Genomic DNA, 27,261 nt, shown 5'->3' with positions numbered 1-27,261 from the left:
CTTTGCGACCCTATGGACTGCAGCACACCAGACTTCCCTGTCCATCACCAACTCCCAGAGTTTACTCAAACTCATGTCCATCAATCCATGATGCCATTCAACCATCTCATCCTCTGTCGTCCCCTTCTTCAGCCTTCAATCCTTCCCAGCATCAGAGTCTTTTCCAGTGAGTCAACTCTTCACATGAGGTGGCCAAAGTATTGGAGCTTCAGCTTCAGTATCAGGTTCCTTCCAGTGAACACCCAGGACTGATCTCCTTTAGGATGGACTGGTGGGATCTCCTTGCAGTCCAAGGGACCCTCAAGAGTCTTCTCCAATTCCACAGTTCAAAAGCATCAATTCTTCAGCACTCAGCCTTGTTCACAGTCCAACTCTCACATTCATACATGACCACTGGAAAAACCATAGCCTTGACTAGATGGACCTTTGTTGGCAAAGTAATGTCTCTGCTTTTTAATATGCTATCTAGGTTGGTCATAACTTTCCTTCCAAAGAGTAAGCAAATAAATACTAATTCAAAATAATACATGCACCCCAGTATTCATAGCAGCATTATTTACATTTGCCAAGATATTGAAGCAACCTAAGTCTCCATCAACAGGTGAATGGATGAAGAAGATGTGTGTGTGTGTGTGTGTGTGTGTGTGTCTGTATACACATACATACATTGTAATACTACTCAGCCATAAAAAGAATGAGATTTTCCCATTTGCAACAATATGGATGGACTTGGTGGGCATTGTGCTAAATGAAATATGTCAGAGAAAGACAAATCTCTGTGATATAACTTACATGTGAATTCTAAAAAATACAACAAATTAGTGAATAATACAAAAAAGAAGCAGACCCAAAGATACAGAGAACAACCTAGTTGTTACCAGTAGGGAGAGGAGGCAGGAGGGGAGATGTAATATATGGGTTAGGGATTAAGAAGTACAAACTAATAGGTATAATATAAGCTCCAAGGATATATTATGCAACACATGGAAAATAGCTAATATTCTATAATAACTATAAATGGAGTATAACCATTGAAATCTTTGATCACTGTATTGTACACCTGTAACATATTGTACAGCAACTATACTTCAATTTAAAATAAATAATTAAAATGTATATGAAAGGGACAAATGAAAATAATGCTATTTTAATTTTAGAGATTTGATGGTAAGAGTTTACAAGGCATGTTCTTTCAAAACTATGCACATTTTAAATGAAACTGATATTTTATACTTATAAGGATATTGATCCATGGAAAAATAATAGCATTTTGAAAGGGAAAAACTGGTTTGATGAATGACACAGCTGTAGACAAAGGTGATCATTTTCCTCCTGAAGGCACACGTGTCTGGCACTGGCGTTAATTGCTCCATGAAATGCCAGGAATTGGCATCTGCACAGAAGACTATTTGTTGCTTGTCTCACCTGGCACCGATGGGAAATAGTAGAAAATGAAAGCATAAGTTGCTCCTCCTTACCATATTGATGTGAAATTCAAATAGCTTTTAGGCCTACTTGTGTTTTCTCCACCGACATTTTAGAACTAAACTTTCCAAGGAAACATATCTTCAAACCTGTAGTAAATATCAAAAGCAGAAATATGATTTACATTATAGAGATTCATGGAGAAGACTATGGCACCCCACTCCAGTACTCTTGCCTGGAAAATCCCATGGACTGAAGAGCCTGGAAGAGGCTCCTGAAGAGGTCGCTGAAGGTCGGACAGGACTGAGCGACTTCACTTTCACTTTTCCTTTCATGCATTGGAGGAGGAAATGGCAACCCACTCCAGTGTTCTTGCCTGGAGAATCCCGGGGACGGGGGAGCCTGGTGGGTTGCCATCTATGGGGTCGCACAGAGTCGGACACGACTGAAGTGACTTAGCAGCAGCAGCAGCATAGAGATTCATGTAGCAGTATTTTATTTGTAATTTTTTTAAAACAAATCTGTCTTTTAGCAATGCACATCATTTCCTTATACAAATAGTCTTTTTAGATGCTGGTCCATATGGAAATCTGGTCCTCATGGGTTGCTAAATTTTCTAATGTAAGGGCAACTGAATTAGTTACTTCATTTATATTCTTCACCAAGACAAGAGTTCAGATTATAAACACAATAATGAGTTGGGGTTCATTATTATTTTAGTGAGATTTACTTCCTAGTCCTTTGAGAGAATACCTGGGAGAACTTTAGTATTCTGAACTAAAACTTTTATCTGACCTGTGTTAACAGTAAGAATACCTCCATAAACAAAAAAGTGTTTTTGTTTTTTTTTTAATTTTAAAGATGTGCTATATTTTTTTGACTGTGCTGTGTAGCTTGTGGGATCTTATTCCCTGATCAGGACTGAACTCTGGCCCCAGCAATGAAAGTGCTGAGCCCTAACCAGTGGACTGTCAGGGAATTCCCTGAAAAAACACAGTTTTGATGCCTTGGAAGTTCTTAAAGAGTCCCATGTAATAAAACAGATTGTTCATCCAGGAATTTCAGTGACTTCTGCCAGGATATTGACCTGCCCTCCTCTTTCCTGAGAGTTTTGGCAGCAGAATCATTCCTACTCTCATTTTGATAAAATCACCTAAATTTTGTTTATTAAATTTTACAAAATTTTATTTATTAAATTTTATTTATTTGAGCAGTTGTTCAAATGTGCTGTCTTTAAGAGAAAAATCTTTGTCTAAATATACCTTGACATGTTGCAACTTACCTTCTTCTCAAGTATTTTTAGTTTTGAACATCAGCTTACGTATAATTACAATCTTACAGATTTTTGCTTTCATTTTGTAATATTCACATAGGACTTAATAAAGAATGACCAAGGACTAAGCGTCTTTTAATTTCATGGCTACAATCAGCATCTTCAGTGATTTTGGAGCCCAAAAAATTAAAGTCTGACACTGTTTCCACTGTTTCCCCATCTATTTCCCATGAAGTGAGGGGACCAGATGCCATGATCTTGGTTTTCTGAAGGTTGAGCTTCAAGCCAACCTTTTCACTCTCCTCTTTCACTTTCATCAAGAGGCTTTTGAGTTCCTCTTCATTTTCTGCAATAAGGGTGGTGTCATCTGCATATCTGAGGCTATTGATATTTCTCCCAGCAATCTTGATTCCAGCTTGTGCTTCTTCCAGCCCGGCGTTCCTCATGATGTACTCTGCATAGAAGTTAAATAAGCAGGTGACAATATACAACCTTGACACACTCCTTCTCCTATTTGGAACCAGTCTGTTTTTCCATGTACAGTTCTGACTGTTGCTTCCTGTCCTGCATACAGGTTTCTCAAGAGGCAGGTCAGGTGGTCTGGTAGTCCCATCTCTATCAGAATTTTCCACAGATTATTGTGATCCACACAGTCAAAGGCTTTGGCATAGTCAATGAAGCAGAAATAGATGTTTTTCTGGAACTCTCTTGCTTTCTCCATGATCCAGCAGATGTTGGCACTTTGATCTCTGGTTCCTCTGCCTTTTCTAAAACCAGCTTGAACATCTGGAAGTTCATGGTTCACATATTGCTGAAGCCTGGCTTGGAGAATTTTGAGCATGACTTTACTAGTATGTGAGATGAGTGTAATTGTGCGGTAGTTTGAGCATTCTTTGGCTGTAGATGCTGATTGCAGCCATGAAATTAAAAGACGCTTACTCCTTGGAAGGAAAGTTATGACCAACCTATATAGCATATTAAAAAGCAGAGACATTACTTTGCCAATAAAGGTCCATCTAGTCAAGGCTATGGTTTTTCCCGTGGTCATGTATGGATGTGAGAGTTAGACTCTGAAGAAAGCTGATCGCTGAAGAATTGATGCTTTTGAACTGTGGTGCTGGAGAAGACTCTTGAGAGTCCCCTGGACTGCAAGGAGATCCAACCAGTCCATTCTAAAGGAGATCAATCCTGGGTGTTCTTTGGAAGGACTAATGCTAAAGCTGAAACTGCAATACTTTGGCTACCTCATGTGAAGAGTTGACTCACTGGAAAAGACTCTGATGCTGGGAGGGATTGGGGTTAGGAGGAGATGGGGATGACAGAGAATGAGATGGCTGGATGGCATCACCGACTTGATGGACATGAGTTTGAGTGTACTCCGGGAGTTGGTGATGGACAGGGAGGCCTGGCGTGCTGTGATTTATGGGGTCGCAGAGAGTCAGACACGACTGAGCGACTGAACTGAACTGAATGACAAGTAATTCTAAACAGTACATTTTCTTATTTTCCAATTAATCACTCATTGGTTTTATGCTACAGCATGTGAATTTACTTTAAATAATGTGAAGAGTGTCCTAAACATATGTATATAAGATATTGCCCTTACTAATACATTCTCAGTTTTATAACATCTTTACTAACATTGTTAGTTTTGTCATTTACCAGAAGAATTGTATAAAGATGTTTGTGTATTCCCAGTATCTGGTTCTGTATGTGAGGAGCTCAGAAATTGCTGACAATCTATTATATTGTTGTTGCTCAGTCATGTCCGACTCTTGCGACCCCATGGACAGCAGCACATCAGGCTTCCCTGTCTTTCACTGTCTCCTGCAGTTTGCGTAAGCTCATGTCCATTGAGTCAGTGATGCCATCCAACCATCTGTCATCTCCTTCTTCTCCTGCCTTCAGTTTTTCCCAGCATTAGGGTCTTTTCCAACAAGTCGGCTCTTTGCATCTGGTGGCCAAAGTATTGGAGCTTCAGCTTCAGCATCAGTACTTCCAATGAATATTCAGAGTTGATTTCCTTTAGAATTGACTGGTTTGATCTCCTTGCTGTCCAAGGGACTCTCAAGAGTCTTCTGCAGCACTACAGTACAAAAGCATCAATTCTTTGGTGTCAGCCTTCTTTATCTTTTAGCAGCAGAATTGTAAAAAGGTGTTAGTGTAATTCCCACTATCTGGTTCTGTATGTGAGGAGCTCAGAAATTGCCAGCAGCCTATTGTCTTAACTACAAGTAAAAGTTTGAACAGACTGAAAAATGAACAACTCTTCTTGCATCCGTAGGGTTTCCCCATTAGCTCAGTTGGTAAATAATCTGCCTGCAATGCAGGAGAACAAGTTTGATTCCTGGGTCAGGAAGATCCCGAGAGAAGGGATAGGCTACTCACTCCAGTATTCTTGGGCTTCCCTTGTGTCTCAGCTGGTAAAGAATCTGCCTGCAATGAGGGAAACCTGGGTTTGATGCCTGGGTTGGAAATATCCCGTAGCGAAGGGAAAGGCTACGTACTCCAGTATTCTGGTCTGGAGAATTCTATGGACTGTATAGTCCATGGTGTTGCAAAGAGTCGGACACGACTGAACAACTTTCACTTCACTTCAGGTAAGTCACTCAGTCGTGTCCAACTTTTTGCGACCCCATGGACTGCAGCACACCAGGCCTCCCTGTCCATCACCAACTCCCGCAGTTTACTGAAACTCATGTCCATTAAGTTGGTGATGCCATCCAACCATCTCATCCTCTGCCATCTCCTCCTCCTTCTGGCTTCAATCTTTCCCAGCATCAGGGTCTTTTTAAATGAGTCAGTTCTTCACATCAGATGGCCAAAGTATTGGAGTTTCAGCTTCAGTGCCAGTCCTTCCAATGAATATTCAGGACTGATTTCCTTTAGGATGGACTGATTGGATCTCCTTGCAATCCAAGGGATTCTCAAGAGTCTTATCCAACACCACAGTTCAAAAGCATCAATTCTTCAGCATTCAGCTTTCTTTATAGTCCAACTCTCACATCCATACACAACTACTGGAAAAACCTTAGCTTAAACTAGAGGGACCTTTGTTGGCAAAGTAATGTCTCTGCTTTTTAATATGCTGTCTAGGTTGGTCATTCTGCTTTTTTTTTTTTTTTGCATATCTTTTCCATGGGGATGGTCTTGGTCCCTGTCTCCTGTACAATGTCACGAACCTCTGTCCAGAGTTCATCAGGCACTCTATCTATCAGATCTAGTCCCTTAAATCTATTTCTCACTTCCACTGTATAATCATAAGGGATTTGATTTAGGTAATATCTGAATACTCTAGTGGTTTTCCATACTTTCTTCAATTTAAGTCTGAATTTTGCAATAAGGAGTTCATGATCTGAGCCACAACAGCTTCTGCTCTTGTTTTCGCTAACTGTATACAGCTTCTCCATCTTTGGTTGCAAAGAATATAATCAATCTGATTTCAGTGTTGACCATCTGGTGATGTCCATGTGTAGAGTTTTCTCATATGTTGTTGGAAGAGGGTGTTTGCTATGACCAGTGCATTCTCTTGGCAAACTCGATTAGCCTTTGCCCTGCTTCATTCCGTGCTCCAAGGCCAAATTTGCCTGTTACTCCAGGTGTTTCTTGACTTCCTACTTTTGCATTCCAGTCCCCTATAATGAAAAGGACATCTTTTTTGGGTGTTAGTTCTAAAAGGTCTTGTAGGTCTTCATAGAACCGTTCAACTTTGGCTTCTTCAGCGTTACTGGTTGGGACATAGTCCTGGATTACTGTATCTGCTGGATCATGGAGAAAGCAAGAGAGTTCCAGAAAAACATCTATTTCTGCTTCATTGACTATGCCAAAGCTTTTGACTGTGTGGATCACAATAGACTGTGGAACATTCTGAAAGAGATGGGAATACCAGACCACCTGACCTGCCTCTTGAGAAACCTGTATGCAGGACAGGAAGCAACAGTCAGAACTGTACATGGAAAAACAGACTGGTTCCAAATAGGAGAAGGAGTGTGTCAAGGTTGTATATTGTCACCCTGCTTATTTAACTTCTATGCAGAGTACATCATGAGGAACGCTGGGCTGGAAGAAGCACAAGCTGGAATCAAGATTGCTGGGAGAAATATCAATAACCTCAGATATGCAGATGACACCACCCTTACGGCAGAAAGTGAAGAGGAACTCAAAAGCCTCTTGATGAAAGTGAAAGAGGAGAGTGAAAAGGTTGGCTTGAAGCTCAACATTCAGAAAATGAAAATCATGGCATCTGGTCCCATCACTTCATGGGGAATAGAAGGGAAAACAGTGGAAACAGTGTCAGACTTTATTTTTTTGGGCTCCAAAATCACTGCGGATGCTGATTGCAGCCATGAAATTAAAAGACGCTTACTCCTTGGAAGGAAAGTTATGACCAACCTAGATAGCATATTAAAAAGCAGAGACATTACTTTGCCAACCAAGGTCCATCTAGTCAAGGCTATGATTTTTCCCATGGTCATTTATGGATGTGAGATTTGGACTGTTAAGAAAGCTGAGGGCTGAAGAATTGATGCTTTTGAACTGTGGTGCTGGAGAAGACTCTTGAGAGTACCTTGGACTGCAAGGAGATCCAACCAGTCCATTCTAAAGGAGATCAATCCTGGGTGTTCATTGGAAGGACTGATGCTAAAGCTGAAACTCCAATACTTTGGCCACCTCATGTGATGAGTTGACTCACTGGAAAAGACTCTGATGCTGGGAGGGATTGGGGGTGGGAGGTGACGGGGACGACAGAGAATGAGATGGCTGGATGGCATCACCAACTCGATGAACATGAGTTTGGGTGAAATCCGGGAGTTGGTGATGGACAGGGAGGCCTGGCGTGCTGTGATTCATGGGATCGCAAAGAGTCGGACACAACTGAGTGACTGAACTGAACTGAACTGAGGCTTGTCATAAGTTTTCTTCTGAGGAGCACATGTCTTTTAATTTCATGGCTATAGTCACCATCTGCAGTGATTTTGAAGCCCAAGAAAATAAAGTCTCTCACTGTTTCCACTGTTTCCCCATCTATTTGCCATGAAGTGATTGGGCCAGATGCCATGATCTTACTTTTCTGAATGTTGAGTTTTAAGCCAACTTTTTCACTCTCCTCTTTCACGTTCATCAAGAGGCTCTTAAGTTCTTCTTCGCTTTCTGCCATAAGGGTGGTGTCATCTGCATATTTGAGGTTATTGATATTTCTCCCAGCAACCTTAATTCCAGCTTGTACTTCATCCAGCCCAGTGTTTCTCATGATGTGCTCTGCATATAAGTTAAATAAGCAGGATGACAATATCACTGCACTTCACTTGCATCCATAAGAGAGGGGAGGACATAGCACAAATGCTATCCTCAGGATTGGAAAGATAGGCTGTACAGAGAGTCAGAATTTACCATAGCAGAGACTTGCAGGCAGTAGCCACTTCAGAAATCAGTTGCTAGGGTAGGAAAACCTGAGTGATATTGATAAGTTGCTGGAGGTTCAATGTGGCCAAGCCTGAATGTTAAAAACTATAGGGGAACACAGCCATAATGTGCGCCCCCCTACCCAGTATTGTGAGGTTTATCTCCAGAATCTCAACCAGGTTCCCATATTAAATATTGGAGAAAAAAGAATCCCCTCCTTCTTGTAGCAGGAGGAGGGATAAAGGAACCATTTTGAAATTCACCAAAGCAGTTGATTCTTCTTAACAAGACCTGTCATTGGGGGAAGCTATTATTAGTTAACCAGAGCCCGTATTGCTAGGGTATTATCAGAGCTTAACTGATGGGGGAGGGGAAATAATGCTAGCTTCCTCTAGGAATCCTGTTTCACCTAACGAGTGAGGGGAAAAGAAATACTGAGAACACTTGTGAAGTTCAGTCCTGAGGCTTAGGTTCACTAAAAGAGAGACCCAAGTATAGGACCATAGAACACTCTCCCTCCCCCACATACTCACCACCACATTACTAAAGGCCTACTTCTGTGAAAGTGAAGTCGTTCAGTCATGTCTGACTCTTTGCAACCCCATGGACTGTAGCCTGACAGGCTCCTCTGCCCATGGGATTTTCCAGGCAAGAACACAGGAGTGGGTTGCCATTTCCTTCTCCAGGGGATCTTCCTGGCAGAGGGATCGAACCCAGGTCTTCCTCATTGCAGGCAGGCTCTTTACCGTCTCAGCCACCAGGGAATCTCAGGGCGTACTTATAGCAGTTCCTTTTACCTGGTACATTCAGAACAAGCATCACAACTAGACATGACAGGGATGTTGGAATTATCAGACTAAGAATTTAAAACAATTATGATTTATATTCTAAGGCCTCTGGTAGGTAAAACAGATAGGATGCAAAAAGAAAAGATGTAAGTCCTAATAAAGAACCAAAAAGAAATGATGGTGATCAAAAACACTGTAACAGAAATGGTGTCTTGACTAACTGAATAGTCGCTTGAATGTGGCTAAGGAGAGAGATCTGAACTAGAGGGTATATTAATATAGGAATCCAAAAGTGAAAAGCAAAGCAAATGAAGACTGAGAAAAACAGAACAGAATATTGGGGGACTATGGGGCAACTCTCAAAGATGTGACTGATGGGAATATCTAAAGGAGAAGAAAGAAAGGAACAGAAGAAATGTTTCAAAAAATAATGCATGACAATTTTGCCAAACCTATGGCCAAAATCACTGTGGATGCTGATTGCAGCCAGGAAATTAAAAGATGCTTACTCCATGGAAGGAAAGTTATGACCAACTTAGATAGTATATTAAAAAGCAGAGACATTACTTTGCCAACAAGTTCTGTCTAGTCAAGGCTATGGTTTTTCCCATGGTCATGTATGGATGTGAGAGTTGGTGTTTATTGGAAGGACTGATGCTAAAGCTGAAACTCCAATTCTTTGGCCACCTCAGGCGATGAGTTGACTCACTGGAAAAGACTGTGATGCTGGGAGGGATTGGGGGCGGGAGGAGAAGGGGATGACAGAGAATGAGATGGCTGAATGGCATCACCGACTCAATGGACATGAGTTTGCGTGAACTCTGGGAGTTGGTGATGGATAGTAATGCTGAAGAAGCCGAAGTTGAACGGTTCTGTGAAGACCTACAAGACCTTTTAGAACTAACACCCAAAAAAGATATCCTTTTCATTATAGGGGACTGGAATGCAAAAGTAGGAAGTCAAGAAACACCTGGAGTAACAGGCAAATTTGGCCTTGGAGCACGGAATGAAGCAGGGCAAAGGCTAATAGAGTTTTGTCAAGAGAACGCACTGGTCATAGCAAACACCCTCTTCCAACAACACAAGAGAAGACTTTACACGTGGATATCACCAGATGGTCAACACCAAAATCAGACTGATTATATTCTTTGCAGCCAAAGATGGAGAAGCTGTATACAGTTAGCAAAAACAAGACCAGGAGCTGACTGTGGCTCAGATCATGAACTCCTTATTGCCAAATTCAGACTTAAATTGAAGAAAGTAGGGAAAACCACTAGACCATTCAGATATGACCTAAATCAAATCCCTTATGATTATACAGTGGAAGTAAGAAATAGATTTAAGGAACTAGATCTGATACATAGAGTGCCTGATGAACTCTGGACGGAGGTTCGTGACATTGTACAGGAGACAGGGACCAAGACCATCCCCATGGAAAAGAAATGCAAAAAAGCAAAATGGCTGTCTGAGGAGGCCTTACAAATAGCTGTGAAAAGAAGAGAAACGAAAAGCAAAGGAGAAAAGAAAAGATATAAGCATCTGAATGCAGAGTTCCAAAGAATAGCAAGGAGACATAAGAAAGCCTTCCTCAGTGATCAATGCAAAGAAAGAGGAAAACAACAGAATAGGAAAAACAAGCGATCTCTTCAAGAAGATTAGGGATTCCAAGGGAACATTTCATGCAAAGATGGGCTCGATAAAGGACAGAGATGGTAGGAACCTAACAGAAGCAGAAGATATTAAGAAGAGGTGGCAAGAATACACAGAAGAACTGTACAAAAAAGATCTTCAAGAGCAAGATAGTCATGACAACGTGATCACTGACCTAGAGCCAGACATCTTGGAATGTGAAGTCAAGTGGGCCTTAGAAAGCATCACTACGAACAAAGCTAGTGGTGGTGATGGAATTCCAGTTGAGCTATTTCAAACATGAAAGAAGATGCTGTGAAAGTGCTGCACTCAATATGTCAGCAGATTTGGAAAACTCAGCAGTGGCCACAGGACTGGAAAAGGTCAGTCTTCATTCCAATCTCAAAGAAAGGCAATGCCAAAGAATGCTCAAACTACCGCACAATTGCACTCATCTCACATGCTATTAAAGCCATGCTCAAAATTCTCCAAGCCAGGCTTCAGCAATATGTGAACCGTGAACTCCCAGATGCTCAAGCAGGTTTAGAAAAGGCAGAGGCACCAGAGATCAAATTGCCAACATCTGCTGGATCATGGAGAAAGCAAGAGAGTTCCAGAAAAATATCTATTTCTGCTTCATTGACTATGCCAAAGCCTTTGACTGTTTGGATCACAATAAACTCTGGAACATTCTGAAAGAGATGGGAATACCAGACCACCTGACCTGCCTCTTGAGAAACCTGTATGCAGGTCAGGAAGCAACAGTCAGAACTGTACATGGAACAACTGACTGGTTCCAAATAGGAAAAGGAGTACGTCAAGGCTGTATATTGTCACCTTGCTTATTTAACTTCTATGCAGAGTACATCATGAGGAACGCTGGCTGGAAGAAGCACAAGCTGGAATCAAGATTGCTGGGAGAAATATCAATAATCTCAGATATGCAGATGACACCACCCTTATGGCAGAAAGTGAAGAGGAACTCAAGAGCCTCTTGATGAAAGTGAAAAAGGAGAGTGAAAAGACTGGCTTGAAGCTCAACATTCAGAAAACAAAGATCATGGCATCTGGTCCCATCACTTCATGGGAAATAGATGGAAAAACCGTGGAAACAGTGTCAGACTTTATTTTTTTGGGCTCCAAAATCACTGCAGATGCTGATTGCAGCCATGAAATTAAAAGACGCTTACTCCTTGGAAGGAAAGTTATGACCAACCTTGATAATATATTAAAAAGCAGAGACATTACTTTGCCAACAAAGTCCGCTTAGTCAAGGCTATGGTTTTTCCCGTGGTCATGTATGGATGTGAGAGTTGGACTGTGAAGAAAGCTGATTGCCAAAGAATTGATGCTTTTGAACTGCGGTGTTGGAGAAGACTCTTGAGAGTCCCTTGTACCGCAAGGAGATCCAACCAGTCCATTCTAAGGGAGATCGATCCTGGGTGTTCATTGGAAGGACTGATGCTAAAGCTGAAACTCCAATACTTTGGCCACCTCATGCGACGAGTTGACTCACTGGAAAAGACTCTGATGCTGGGAAAGGTTGGGGGCGGGAGGAGAAGGGCACGACCAAGAATGAGATGGCTGGATGGTGTCACCGACTCTGTGGACATGAATTTGAGTGAACTCCGGGAGTTGGTGATGGACAGGGAGGCCTGGCGTGCTGTGATTCATGGGGTCGCAAAGGGTCGGATATGACTGAGTGACTGAACTGAACTGAACTGATGGCACATAAAAATCATAGATAAAGGAAGCTCAGGAAATATGATTCTGGATAAATGTCCAAAATATCTACACGTGGGGTTAACTTTTAACACTGCAGAAAGTCAAAGGTAAAGTAAAATTTCTGAAGGAAGTCAGAGGGGAAAATACCTTACTTATACACAAATAAAGGTAGAAATTACATCCAACTTCTCTGCAGAAAAAATGCAAGATAGAAGAAAGTGGAATGACATTTAAAGTGTTGTAAGGGAAAAAAAGCTGATGTAGAATTCTGTACCCTGTGAATTTATCCTTTAAATATGAGGAAGCTATAGACTTTCTCAGACAAACAATAAGAGCATCTGTTGCTAGTAGACTTGCCTTGCATGAAATGTTAAAATAACTTTTTGAGAGAAAAAATTGATCTGAAATCCAGAGCTATATAATGAAAGGAGTATCAGAGAAGCAAGAAATGAAGGTAAAATAAAAACTTTTTTTTCTTATAGCAGATAGTTTGCTCAAATTAATAAAAAGCAAGACTGTATTACATATGCTTATGTATTTGTTGTGTATATCTATATATATGTATATGTGTATATATACATATACATATACTTTGTTGTTTAATCACTAAGTCGTGTCTGATTCTTTGTGACCCTATGGACTGTACCCACCAGGCTCCTCTGTCCATGGGGTTTCCCAGGCAAGAATACTGGAGTGGGTTGCCATTTCCTTTTCCAATACATGTGCTTATCTTTGTGAAATTCAGTTCAGTTCAGTCATTAGTCGTGTCCGACTCTTTGCGACCCCATGAATCACAGCACGCCAGGCCTCCCTGTCCATCACCAACTCCCGGAGTTCACTCAAAATCATGTCCACAGAGTCGGTGACACCATCCAGCCATCTCATTCTTGGTCGTGCCCTTCTCCTCCCGCCCCCAGTCCCTGCCAGCATCAGAGTCTTTTCCAGTGAGTCAACTCTTCGCATGAGGTGGCCAAAGTATTGGAGCTTCAGCTTTAGCATCAGTCCTTCCAATGAACACCCAGGACTGATCTCCTTTAGAATGGACTGGTTGGATCTCCTTGCAGTCCAAGGGACTCTCAAGAGTCTTCTCCAGCACCACAGTTTAAAGCATCAATTCTTTGGTGCTCAGCTTTCTTCACAGTCCAACTCTCACATCCATACATGACCACGGGAAAAACCATAGCCTTGACTAGACGGACCTTTGTTGGCCAAGTAATGTCTCTGCTTTTTAATATGCTATCTAGGTTGGTCATAACTTTCCTTCCAAGGAGTAATGTCTTTTAATTTCATGGCTGCAATCAGCATCTGCAGTGATTTTGGAGCCCAAAAAATAAAGTCTGACACTGTTTCCACTGTTTTCCCTTCTATTCCCCATGAAGTGATGGGACCAGATGCCATGATCTTTGTTTTCTGAATGTTGAGCTTCAAGCCAACCTTTTCACTCTCCTCTTTCACTTTCATCAAGAGGCTCTTGAGTTCCTCTTCACTTTCTGCCATAAGGGTGGTGTCATCTGCATATCTGAGATTATTGATATTTCTCCCAGCAATCTTGATTCCAGCTGGTGCTTCTTCCAGCCCAGCATTCCTCATGATGTACTCTGCATATAAGTTAAATAAGCAGGGTGACAGTATGCAACCTTGATGTACTCTTTTCCTATTTGGAACCAGTCTGTTGTTCCATGTCCAGTTCTAACTGTTGCTTCCTGACCTGCATACAGGTTTCTCAAGAGGCAGGTCAGGTGAAATTAGACAGCAGTAATACAAGGAATGAAAATAAGGAATTAGGATTATTTTGTTATTGTAAGCTATTCCCACCACCCTGGAAGTGTCATAATGTTATTTAAAAGTTGTCTTGGATTAGTTGCAAATGTATAATGTACACTCTAGGGCAACCAGAAAAAAAGCAAAAAAAAAGAAGTAGAAGAAAAATAGAAAGGATACCCTGTATTTTAAGAAAGAAGGAAAAAGAAATCACACCTGGAGTGCTGCAGCCTCTGGGGTCATGGAGAGTTGGACATGAGAGTGACTGAACCTCTGCAACTGTCAGAGATGCATAGGTTTGGCAGGCAGGAAACCAATGAGGACATAGTTGAGCTCAATAATTTTTACTGTTCTGGAAATGAAAGAAAAACTTAAGTAATGTTAATAATAAATATTTTTAGAATACCTGAGAGATAGTTGGTATTAAATAACAGATTTAGTTTCTGTGACTTATTATAATAAATCATTGCAGTTTTAACCTTACTTTTTCATTTCACAATTTTATTATCTCTAAAATGAGTATACATTAAAAAAATAATTATGATGATTAGTGATTTTTGCTTCAGGCAGTGTTTTCCATGCCAAACTGTGTTGAAAAATAATGAACTTCCTAAATTCCCTACCAAGAGCTGAGAAGCAAAGAGGAAAAGAGAGATGAAATCAGTTACTTTGATCAAATAGGGGTTTGGCGGAGAAAATGTGTATAATACTAATATTTTCCCATGGATTTTGACCCTGTGACCAGATTGGTGAAGAAATAAACTTATATAAGTCATTAGTTTGTTACATATCTGTGTGTAACAAACTGAAATATTCTATTTAATGTTTCTGTCAGGATAATATTGTTAGGTTTTGAATATTACATGATGTGGCAGGATTACTGTAATTTTTTTTGGTATTTTTTAATTGAAGTATAGTTGATATACAATGTTGTGTTAATTACTTTTGTACAGCAAAGTGATTCAGTCTATACATATATACACATTATTTTTTGTATTCTTTGCCATTATCGTTTATCATACAATACTGAATATAACCCTCATGCTATACAATAGGATCTTGTTGTGTATTCATTCTCTATGTAAAAGCCTACTTAAGATTACTATACTTTTTTGTTTTTTCTTTTTTTAAATTTCATTTATTTATTCAGCAAATTAAGCAGTTTTTTGCCCGGCATTGGAAAAATAACAATGAACAAAATTGAGCAAATTCTCTCCTTCATGAAACGTGCATTCTGATGAGTGAAGAGTGAGGGAAGACCAAAAATATAAATAAGTAAAGATATGATGTATTAGGAAAGTGCCAACAATAAAAATAAAGAAGTGAAGCAGGAGAGAGTTGGGTATAGGAGATTTTAGATACACCAGTAAATAAGGATCCACTGACAAGGTGATATTCAAATACAGATCCGATAGAAATGAGTGGGCAGGTCATGTGGACATTTGGGAAAGAATCCTGGCAGAGAGAGGAGCAAACAAAGGTCCCTAGACATGAGAGTGCTTTATAAAATGTGATTTTGGGTTGCATGCTTTACCTGCTAATTTCCTTTTTCTCCCCACCATAAATTGGAAAATGTTTTCCAGGTGCCTCCCGTGGGCGCTGTGATTTTGAGTTTGACCTTTGTTCCTGGGAGCAGGAGCAGGATGATGACTTTGACTGGAATCTGAAGGCAAGCAATATCCCTGCTACAGGCACAGAGCCAGCGGCGGATCACACCTTGGGAAATTCATCTGGCCATTACATCTTTATAAAGAGCTTGTTCCCTCAGCAGCCCATGAGGGCAGCCAGAATTTCAAGTCCAGTCATAAGCAGGAGAAGCAAAAACTGTAAGGTATGGAGAAAAAAATTAAAACAGAAATATTATAAGCAACTTCTGATAGAGTCAAAAACATAAAACAGAATGGCCAGAACCAGACCAAAAAGTGAGTTTGAATGGACTCAGCTTGGAATTTTGTGAGAGGCAGAAAGTGAAGATGAAAGGAAAGGTTTGTTAGAACTGTTGGAAGAATTTATCCTATGGATAAGTTCCATAGACAAGGAATCTTGGAATCCATTGAAAAAATGTCATGGTTATCATCCATAACTATGGGTGAAAGTGAAAGAAAGTTTAGTCACTCAGTTGTGTCCGATCTTTGCAACCCCATGGACTGTAACCCACCAGAGTCCTCTGTCCATGGAATTCTCCAGGCAAGAATACTGGATTGGGTTGTCATTTCCTTCTCCAGGGGATCTTGCCAACCCAGGGATTGAACATGGGTCTCTGCACTGCAGGCAGATTCTTTACTGTCTGAGCCACCTAGAACAAAGTAAAATATCAGTTGTGTCCACTCAGGAAACTTGGCACTTGTTGGAGTTATACAATTCCAACAATAAGGAAGAGAATTAAACAGCGAGAAGTAGCATATAGTTAAATATTTCCAAGAACTAATATTAGTCATAGTTGACACCATGATAAAATGTTTGGACATCTTCACAGAAAATTAAAGACTGAAGTTGAACCCTTTAAAAGGTAGAATTTCTAGATTAGGAAAAAATGGTTTGGCCATTATCCTGTGGAAATTTGAAGAAAATGTTTATAGAGTGTTTAAAAAAAAAAGTAGAGTTGTTTGGATCTTCTGACTATGCATTTGCAAGGTCCTTCACTTTCCTTTATTATTTGTGTGATTGTCTGTTTTTATTCCCCAAGGAATTTGAGCCAGCTAGGCTGGGAGCTAAATTTAGTTTTACACATAAATTAAGCACTCAGAAATGACTTCATGGCATCTTTTTATAAGAGGTTAATGTGTGAATAAATGTGCCCTTTATGACAAAAAATACTGTCTCCATAAGCTGTGAACACATGTATGCGGACTGGTGTATTCCTCAATGTCTGAACACTGAAAATAAATTATATCCAGAAAGTTGCTAGCTGATCAAAGAATCAAACTGGGAGGCATGATTTAAATCTTTATTATCTTCAGATTGTCATATTCTTGTATATTTCTTTCCACAACACAGAAAGCCCAAATTCCAGAAGGAGGCATGTTAAATCTTTGCTCATGGGCTCTCCAGCTGAATGTGTATTTACTACAGGTGTTTGTTCCTCTGTTTTATACTGACCAGCCTTCACATCCTACCACTGTCCCAGCTCAATCATGTTAAACCTTTAGATTGTCTTAGGAGCTTTTCTGTCTCAGCTTAAGTTGATTTCATAGTTTAACACTCAGAGTAATATCTCTCTTCTCTCTTTAGGCACATTTGATAGATTTTCTGCAAGAAAGTGACATGATCAAAGTTTAAGAGACCTAACTCAGCAGTCCAGAATTGATGCAATGAAAAAAATACACAATCTTTAATTAGTTTGGCAAACACTGAGTTTTAGAGAAGCAGTCAAACTGAAACTTTATATACTTAATGTTTAATTTTTAATTAACTTTCCAAGACTAGAACTGCTTTTCTCATTTCAGAATATCTATGAATATACAGATTTATAGAAATAGACACAATATATAAAATCCAGTGTTTTGGGGTTTTATTTTCAAGAAAGTATTGAGTAATTTGGAAGACAACAGAAAGACTTCTTAGCTTTTCTATTTAGACTTCCTCTAAGAATGTTCAATAGATTTATTTTTTCATACTGTAGTAACTAAGGGTTTCATTTATCTCTATTTTTGCCTGGTCCCAGAACTGTAGTTCCCACTGTTTTAAACATCTGTGTGAGAACAATGAAGTATACCTAGGAGAAATGTCAAAAAATTAATGATGAATGGTTCATTTTATGAATATTTATGATATAGATTGTATACAAAGAAATAAGGAAAAGTCATGCTGGAAATGATTGGGACTGTCAGATATAAAAAATTTGTTTATCAAGTGAGCAGAAATGACCTCCTAAATTTTCATGAAAATCCTTTCTGTCACCTGACCTTGTAGAATACCTTCAGGTAGAAAAAAATCAAATTGGAGATTTTTCTCCCTTCTGAGGGATGGGTGGAATACAGAGAAGTATGCAGACACAGATTCATGAGTGTAGAGAGCAAACCTCTGAGTAACTGAAATATCTGGTGAAGATGCCTCCTTAAAAAAATTCAATACTTGGCAGATTTTTATTTGCTTATGTTGCCCTGTGATTAGGTTACATTGTCATCAAGTATTCTCTGTAGAAATGGAGTGTTTGTATTTAGATGTTTGTTCGAATGTTAGCCCAATGGTATCACTCAAAAAATGGCCTCAAGAAGATACAGAAGTATTTATGTGACATAAAACATATGCCTTATGCTTTCTGTGCAAATAAGACAAAACAAGGCAGAATACTGGGAAGACCATGTGTATGACTGCAGGGGCTCCAGACAGACGTGTGCTATTACCTGTTGGATAGTTTCCTTTCTTGCTTTTTGACACTGCTCAAGAGACTGGCCTCAGACCCTTCTGTAAAGTTAATTTTTAATGGAATATAGTTGCTTTACAATGTTGTGTTAGTGTTCTGCTCTACAGCAAAGTGAATCAGCTCTGTTGTTATTTAGTTGCTAAGTCATGTCAGACTCTTTTGCAGCCCTATGGCTCCTCTTCATGAGATTTCTCAGGCAGAAATATCGGAGTGGATTGCCATTTTCTTCTCCAGAGGATCTTCATGACCCAGGGATTGAACCCATGTCTCCTGAATTGGCAAGTGGATTGTTTACCACTGAGCCACCAGGGGAGCCCCTGGAATCAGCTCTACATATACATATAACCCCTTTTTGATTTTCTTCCTATTTAGTTCAGGACAGAGCACTGGGTAGAGTTCCCTGTGCTGTACAGTAGGTTCTCGTTACTTGTCTATTTTACACATTGTATCAGTAGTGTATATATGTCAATCCTGGTCAGACACTTTTTGTTTCTCACTTTGTGCCACTCAGGTTTGACCAGTCCTCCCAGAACAAGCCACAGTGGTCACAGAGTTCATGTTTTCCTACATTAATGAGTTAATCAATAGGATAAACACTTTTGGATCATAGAGTAATAGCTGAAGTTTGGGTATTATTCATCAGCTAGGAAATTTGCATAGATTGACTTCACAGAGCTTACTTCTTGATGCTGTTTGAAAGTATGCATTATGTATATTGCTTTATCACATTCTTTACCCTTTAAACACATTCATTTCCCTTCTCTGGAATATAATATTCATGAGTACAAGTGTTTCTAAATTGTTATTTTCCTGCATGAAGATCACCCACTATTAGTTTTCCCTCACTCCTAAGAATGACAAGCCAAAAGCTTAAAAACACTGAGTCCCTACTGTTCCTAACTCATACTCTTCTTTTTTTTAGAATTTCCTCTAACTTTCTCCATCACTGCTTTAGTCACCAAAATTCTGGTAAATGCCATATTTGAAACATTGAAATATTAATCCTTGGAAATACCCATATTAATTTTTACTTGGGGGTAAAACTCAAGTCTACTCTTCTAAAACATTTCAAGTAAAATTTAGAAATTGCTATTCTGGTGGTTTTGCTGTGTACAGTAAAGCCCTGAGGACCTTGTAGAACTGAAAATGTGTTTCAAGTATAAGAATGTGGTAGAATAAGCAACCAAGTACTCTGCTGTTTTGAAGAAAATGATTTAAGTTTCATGAGATGGGAAATGATTTTCTTTAGTGCCTAATGTTTCTTAATCATGAAAAGTCTTTCTATATAATACAGCACTTTTTAGTGATATTTTTATCCCTTTGACAGTGGACTTTAAGAGTTTGTGGAGGAATCCTACTTTTATAAGTCACAGAAAGGAAGTAAATGCCGCTCATTTTTTCAGCTAAATTCCTGCTTGGTCCTTATTGGGCTACATTCCATGTTTTGCAGCATATGATTTAAGGCTGGGCTAACTTCGTTCATTGATATTCACTAAGCAATAGAACATACAAACCTATTTTCTTCCAGAACCTGTTAAGAAAAGATGATACAATTGAAAATAAGATGAAATTAATTGTACTAATTATTTATAATATTTCTGTTCTTGGTTGCAGATAATTTTTCATTATCACATGTATGGACATGGCATTGGAGCTCTCACCTTGATCCAGGTATCAGCCTCAAACCAAACGAAGGTCCTTCTTAACCTCACTGTAGAACAAGGCAATTTCTGGCAGCGGAAAGAACTAGCCCTGTCTGGTGATGAGGACTTCCAACTTAAATTTGAAGGCCGAGTTGGGAACGGCCACCGTGGTGATATTGCACTGGACGACATTGTGCTTACAAAGAACTGTTTTTCTTCCCATCACTCCATGAAAGAAGAACTCGCAGTGCCTCTTCCAACAGGTACATTTTGATTTATTTAGTTCATGCTTTTACAGAGTGGTAGGTGGGAAGGAAGGAAATGGAAAAGAAGTGACCTAAACACCTAGTAAATTATTCTTTTCATAAGGAAAAATCTTTTTGAATCTAAAATGTTATCTTTCAAGCCTTTACTCCTAAACTTCTCTTCCAATTTTTTCTCCAAGCTTTGGTGTATTTACCAATTCCTGAGTTTTTAGTTTAGTCAGTATCTTCTTAGATCAATAAAATAAGGCTCCTTTGTTTTCAGTTTGATTCAGATTTCAGTCCTAAATATATATATATATATATCATTCACTCTTAATAAAATGTAAGAATGTCAAGAACAGGTTTATTCCATTTTAATTAGATGTTAATGTGGTTATGTTATATACTTTATTCTCTTTTGACAAATACTTTATTCATTTGAAGGGAATGGCAACCCATTCCAGTATTGTTGCCTGGAGAATTCCATGGACAGAGGACCCTGGTGGGTTATATAGTCCATGGAGTCACAAAGAATCAGATATGACTGACCGACTAACACTCACTCACTTATTCATTTGAATGGTTGAATTTATATATTTAAGTCATTTAGATGATTGACTATGTCCATCCATTCACCTAAAAATATTTGGGTAATTTTTCTTAATAATTAGATTAAAATGTTGACTTGATAGATGTCCAATATAATACATGCTGCTGCTGCTGCTGCTAAATCACTTCAGTCGTGTCCAACTCTGTGTGACCCCATAGACAGAAGCCCACCAGGCTCCCCCGTCCCTGGGATTCTCCAGGCAAGAACACTGGCGTGGGTTGCCATTTCATTCTCCAAACATAGACAATGTTATAAGATGTGGAAATAGTAAGTAACTTTAATCCCTATTATATATTAGAGGTATGAGATGAAAATAAATACAGTATATAGTGTTAAGAAAATGAACAAATTTTATTAATTGATAACATGATATATATTAATATTTAAACCATGAGTTTGGAGAAGAAAACAAAAATGCCATTCCTTTTGTATATAAATTACATATTATAAGTAAGAAACAGAAGTGCTTTAAGAAGAATGAACTGATTTATTTGTGCTGACTTAACATGGTGGGTGGAATGGGGAACAGTGCCATTTCTGCCTTGAATTTCTCATTTGTTTCAAAGAGGGTGTTTTAATTTGGTTAAGAGTATGTTTCTAGATAAATGTTTTCCCACTGACACATAATTAAGTCAGGATGTTGCTTGAAGTTTCCAGCACTATATGGAATGGTACAGAGGAAAACAAACATTTCAAAATTGTGTTGAGGGATATATATACTAACAAGTGAAAGTGAAAGTCGCTCAGTTGTGTCCAACTCTTTGCAACCCCATGGATTATACAGTCCATGGAATTCTCCAGGCCAGAATATTGGAGTGGGTAACTTTCCCTTCTCCAGGGGATCTTCCCAAACCAGGGATTGAATGCAGGTCTCCCGCATTGCAAGCGGATTCTTTACCAGTTGAGCCATCAAGGAAGCCTAGATACTAACAAGAATTACATGTAAAAGCATTTCAGATACCTCAGAATAATCTACTTCTTCAGAAAAGCTTCACCTTTTGTCTTTGTGGGAGATCTGGTAACAGCTATACTATCTATTGTCCAGATTTGACTTTTTAAATAGTAAATTTTTGATCATAATAAAAAGCAATCTCATAGCATCCACGTAACAAGAGAGCAAAAGTTTTATGTAGAACCACTTTAGACTTCAATGAACAACTACTAAGTGGGATGTCAGAGGAGCAAAGCAACCTCACTGGGAATTTTAAATTCTTAAACCTGTGAAATCTGGAATGACGTTTCTTAAACAAAATAAAAAGGCTTCCAAAACGAAAAATTTTAAGTATGTACAAAGTGGTATAGATTATATATTAATTATAAAATTAAAGGTGCATGTTAATATCACTAGAGTTCTTTGTATATCCTGATGCTATTGGAGATATTCTATTAAAATTTTTGATGAATAGAAATTGAGACTCTGCTCTTAAGAATATCTCTTTGTGCTAGGGTAGAGTAGGAAAACCATCTCAAAAACCACCTAGTATTAGGTTAGATATAATAAAGTGCCCGTAGAGTATATATATACTGTTGTGTATATATGAGTTTAAACATATTTGGGGGAATGTCCTGGACAAATTTTTTAAAAGCGAAACTGCTTTTTATTAGTCTTCATGAAAGTTGGTGCAAGATAATTCAGCAATATCATGAACTTTTAACAGAAGTATAATGCAAGCCACTAATGTAAACTATTTGTATAATTTATATATGCTAGAAGTTATGTTTAGAAAAAGCAAAGTTAATTTTTAGAATATATTTTGCCATTTCCTTGTCCAGGGTATCTTTCTGACCTAGGAATTGAACCTGGATCTCCTGCATTGCAGGCGGATTCTTTACCAATTGAACTACGCTCTTGTGTAATTCCTCCTGAATCATGACTGAACCCTGAATTAACTCAATATGCCCCAAGTATTATCATTTTAACACAAAAACTATGTAAGATAATAATGAAGTATTTTATATTTTCAGACTTAACCTTTAAAATCCAGTGTGTATTTTACAACTACAGCCCATCTCAATTTGGATTAGCCACATTTTGATTGTTTGATAGCCACTCATTTTACCCCAGTACACAGGAAATAAAGTAAATACTGTAGGGCACTTTTATATAAGTCTGACAATTGGGCTCCATTATTTGGGGTCCAGTTTATGAATTCCAAAGAATTTCAGTTCTATTCTTATTTAAACAGAAGCAAAAATATACCCCTAGGCTAAATGGGGAAGCATGGGTAGGCACCATGTTCCAGTGAAGTAGGTACTAATTTCAGACATTCTTCTTACTAGCTATGTGTTGTACAACTTCTCTGAGACCCAGTTTCCTCATCTGTTATTCAAAGAGAGCCTATTTCTTAAGTTCTTAAAATAAAAAGAGGTAATCACCTATATGGGCTTCCCAGGTGGTGCTAAGGTAAAGAATCCACCTGCCAATGCAGGAGATATAAGAGATGCGGGTTTGATCCCTGGGTTGGGAAGATCCCTGGAGAAGGGAATGGCAACCCACTCGAGTATTCTTGCCTGGAGAATCCCATGGACAGAGGAGCCTGGTGAGCTACGGTCCATGGGATCACAAAGAGTTGGACATGACTGAAGCGACTTAGCACGCACACATGCAATCACCTATATAGTCTCATGTCTGGTATATTCTCTTGTTTGGCATGTATTCAGTAAAAACTATATCATTTTAATTTATCCAATATTTTGAGCACCTTACCAGTATTCCTTAGATGGTGTAGACATTTGAGTGTGAGCCTCCATTATTTGCATTTTATTAAGAATATATTTCTACCATGTGTTTTAGCAAAATTTTCTCTCTTGCAGAGATCACGGCATATAATTATTTTATATTGCATGGTAATCATTCTATTATTTATTGAAAACCTCTTTAATTTAGTAATTTTTATTTGTCATGAATAACATGTATGCATGTGTGTATCTTTGAAATGTTTCTCAATTTCTCAGTACTGCAAAAACACTTAACCTGGAACTTTCACAGATAAATGAAGGATAAATGATATTCAGGCAGTGGCTATATCCACTAAACTTCTGAAAGTGACTTTAGTTCGTGCACACTTTTCATCTATATTCATGGGCGTAGGCTAATAATTCTGTCAAGGACAACTTAAAATAGAAAAAGACAAGAGGAGGCAAAACATATATATTTAGGAAGATGCAATTGAACTGAATCTGGAATTAGTGATTCTAATCAGTCAGATAAGAACCAGAGCTTTATTAGCAAAAGTAATATTAGGGGGTTATTATTGAGTCTTTAGAAGTTATATTTAAAAGCTTATTTCGATGGCAATTTTGTTAATTGCTAAATGATGATGGAGAAAAATAATTGTTTAATGAATTTTAATAAGAAAAAGACAACCAAGATTCCTCTTTTAAATGTCTGTATGGAGATTCAGCCACTATCATATTCTCTGTTATTGACCGATATTTAATAAAAATTTAATTATAATAAGGACAGAGACCAAGTCTTAATTTGTGTGTGCATGCACATATGTGTTTTAAGTAATTTATAAATATGAGTCATAAACCAATTATGTTTTAACATGACAATTAACTTTTGCTTAATAGATATGTGTAAGGGAGTTTGAGGTCGACGTGTACACACTGCCAAATTTAAAATGGATAACCATCAAGGACCTACTGTATAGCACCGGGAAGTCTGGTCTCAATGTGATGTGGCAGCCTTGGTGGAAGGGGAATTTGTGGGGAGAATAGATACATGTATATGTATGGCTGAGTCACTCTGCTGTACACCTAAAACTATCACAACATTCTTAATCAGCTATACTCCAATATAAAATGAAAAGTTTAAAAAGGCAAAAAAAAAATGTATAAGGCAATGGAACATGAATGGATTAGCTTCTCTTTGAAGTCAAGTATTTCCTTGAAATACTTGGGGGAAGTTTAAAAGGCTCGTACCTACTGATGAGAATGCTGGCATAGCAACTCAGAGTCCTCCGCTGGGAAATCTGGCTGATTATACTTGGCTCTGTAATTTAGTGAACCCTGTACACAGGGTTTAGTGCTAAGTGCATGTGTTTGGGGTTTAAAAAGATCAATTTGGACTTTTGTACTGCTTATTACTTATAAGGTGTCACCTGATCTACTTAACCTCTCTAATTCTTATCTTTCTTGTCCATAAAAATGGAGCTATTGGACTCTACTAAGTGATCTGAAAAATAATGGAGATAATAACATATAGTATGTTTTAAGCAACCATTGGCATACAGTCAGTGTTTAGTACATCTCCCTTTTTTCTACCAGTTCTCTCCCTGCTGGGGAGATTATGAAATTAAAGTGTGCATAAGTTGAAATTTCTTAAAAGCATGTTGTATGCTTGTTATTTTTTTCTTCTTCATGTTCCATTCATTGCTTAAAAATTCAGATTTCCTCTGACCCGCCTATTTTCTTCAAAGAATTTGCTTTCACAAAAGCCCCTAAATTGCTAAATTCTCTAGTTTCATTTATTATTCATGATAAAAAATGAAGAGGAAAGAAGTGGTCCTAAGATTCAAGGAAGTTAATGACTTGCATATGATGTGGGTGGGGGCTGAGGAAAGTTCATTTTAAATATACAAGCTTACTCCACCCAGTGTTTTCCAAGTTAATATTTTCCCAGTAAAATATCTGTTGATTTTTGGTACTCAAATTCATGGAATGCCTATATTTCACTGTTTTTTTAATTTTTATTTTTTTAGGAGGGATAATATTTATATTGGAAACTATATTTGCACTACTCAACACTGAGAATACTGTTTAAGCAACATATTGTATAGGAAAAATCTCAAGTTCTGTTCCAAATACAGTCAACAGACAATGAGATTTTGAAAATTTCATGCAGTGACCATACAGAGGAAGTTCACCATGGACACTGCTGTGGTTAGGGGAAGCATGAGAGTAGTATATACATTGTAAAATATTATTTCATTTGTGCATTTGTTCTGATTATGTTTCTTCAGTGCATATTTTTGTCTAATTTGAACAAGAAATTCCTCCAGAAATTGAGAAAATGTTGAAAAAATTGAAAGTGAAAACAAAAGAGATTTCAGTGTAAGAGAAGATGAAGTTATAATGTTAACCAATAAGAGCTGGTTCTGAAGAGGTAGATTTAAACAATAATTGAGAGGGACTTCCCTGTTGGTCCAGTGGTTGAGACTTTGCCTTCCAATGCAGGATGTGTGGGTTTGATCCCTGTTCAGGGAGCTAAGATTCCCACATGTCTCTCAGCCAAAAAACCAAACCAAAACAAACAAACAACAACAACAACAAAAAAAAACAGAAACAATACTGTAACAAATTCAATAAAGACTTTAAACCAGTCCAAATTAAAAAAAAAAATCTTAAAAAAAATTATTGAAGTGCTCTTATATCTTACTGAAGGATTTGCTATTAAGTTTATTCCTGTAAACATATAATGTTAGTCTAAGGAAAACTCAGACACTGACTAATTAAAATGATAGACATCATTGGCTTGAAATAATTTATGGCTCTTATAATTGCAGGGATAAACATAATACCTTAATTGGTGTTCCTCTGTGTTTCATTTGCATTTTTAGAACTTAGTTGGGGTTAGATGAGTAGGTTGTGTAATGCATAATAATTTTTCACACTTAAATAAGGTGAAATTGGCTATGGATACAGCATTTTAAAACAGAACATCTGGGACTTTGCTGGCGGTCCAGTGCTTAAAGACTTCACCTTCCAATGAGGAGGTGTGGGTTTAATCCTTGCTCAGGATGCTCAGATATCCCACATGCCGCGAGGTCAAAAACTGAAAGTATAAAACAGAAGCATTGTTGTCACAAGTTCAATAAAGATTTTTAAATGGTCCACATCAAATAAAATCTTTAAAAATCAATAAAATGGAACATCTGAATTTTAGAAACATATTTTTAACTATGTTGGAAGGAACTATACTGTAAGTTTTCAAGGGGTCATGATAGTAGATACATTTGGGCAACACTTGGACTTGTGGGGGTTCAGATTTAAATGGCCAGGGGTAGACTGGGACTTTTAAAGTCTGAAAGCTGTATTTCTTTTGTGCTACCTGGGTCTGTTGAAAAAAACAAATACCTGTCTCATGTTCATGGGTATAATCATTAATTAACTCTCCTTTTTTTCTCTAATACAAAAAAATTTTATGGAATCCTTCTATTTTTTTTATGTGTTTGTTCCAAGTAGAACAAAATTTTCCTCACTATAGTAGGAAGGCACCCATCAAGCCCCATTCTTTTTCATGTCCCAAGTCTCTCTATTGCTAGTGATGACTATATTTTACAAATTTTCTTTTTTCTATTTTCAGATATAATAGAACAGATATTATGTAAAGTTCTATACATTTTGGATAAAGAAATTTGTTCCTTAGTTTTCATTTTCTTTATTGTT

At 38.2% G+C, this 27,261-nt stretch overlaps 1 protein-coding gene across 2 annotated transcripts in view; it reads left to right on the top strand.

Moving 5' to 3' along the window:
- The window catches only part of MALRD1 (MAM and LDL receptor class A domain containing 1), a 596,047-nt gene that overhangs the window by 232,815 nt on the left and 335,971 nt on the right, over positions 1-27,261 (top strand). For both annotated transcript variants that reach the window (XM_088844424.1, XM_055428153.2), the window contains 2 exons: positions 15,588-15,835; positions 19,985-20,276. In XM_088844424.1, coding sequence (XP_088700550.1) covers positions 15,588-15,835; positions 19,985-20,276 — 540 coding nt within the window. The remainder of the gene's footprint in view (positions 1-15,587; positions 15,836-19,984; positions 20,277-27,261) is intronic.

This window comes from Moschus berezovskii, chromosome 15 (assembly GCF_049115385.1).
Source record: "Moschus berezovskii isolate FMDL1 chromosome 15, NW_MosBer_1.0, whole genome shotgun sequence".
NCBI lineage: Eukaryota > Metazoa > Chordata > Mammalia > Artiodactyla > Moschidae > Moschus > Moschus berezovskii.
This window is presented reverse-complemented; position numbering and strand designations above follow the sequence as displayed.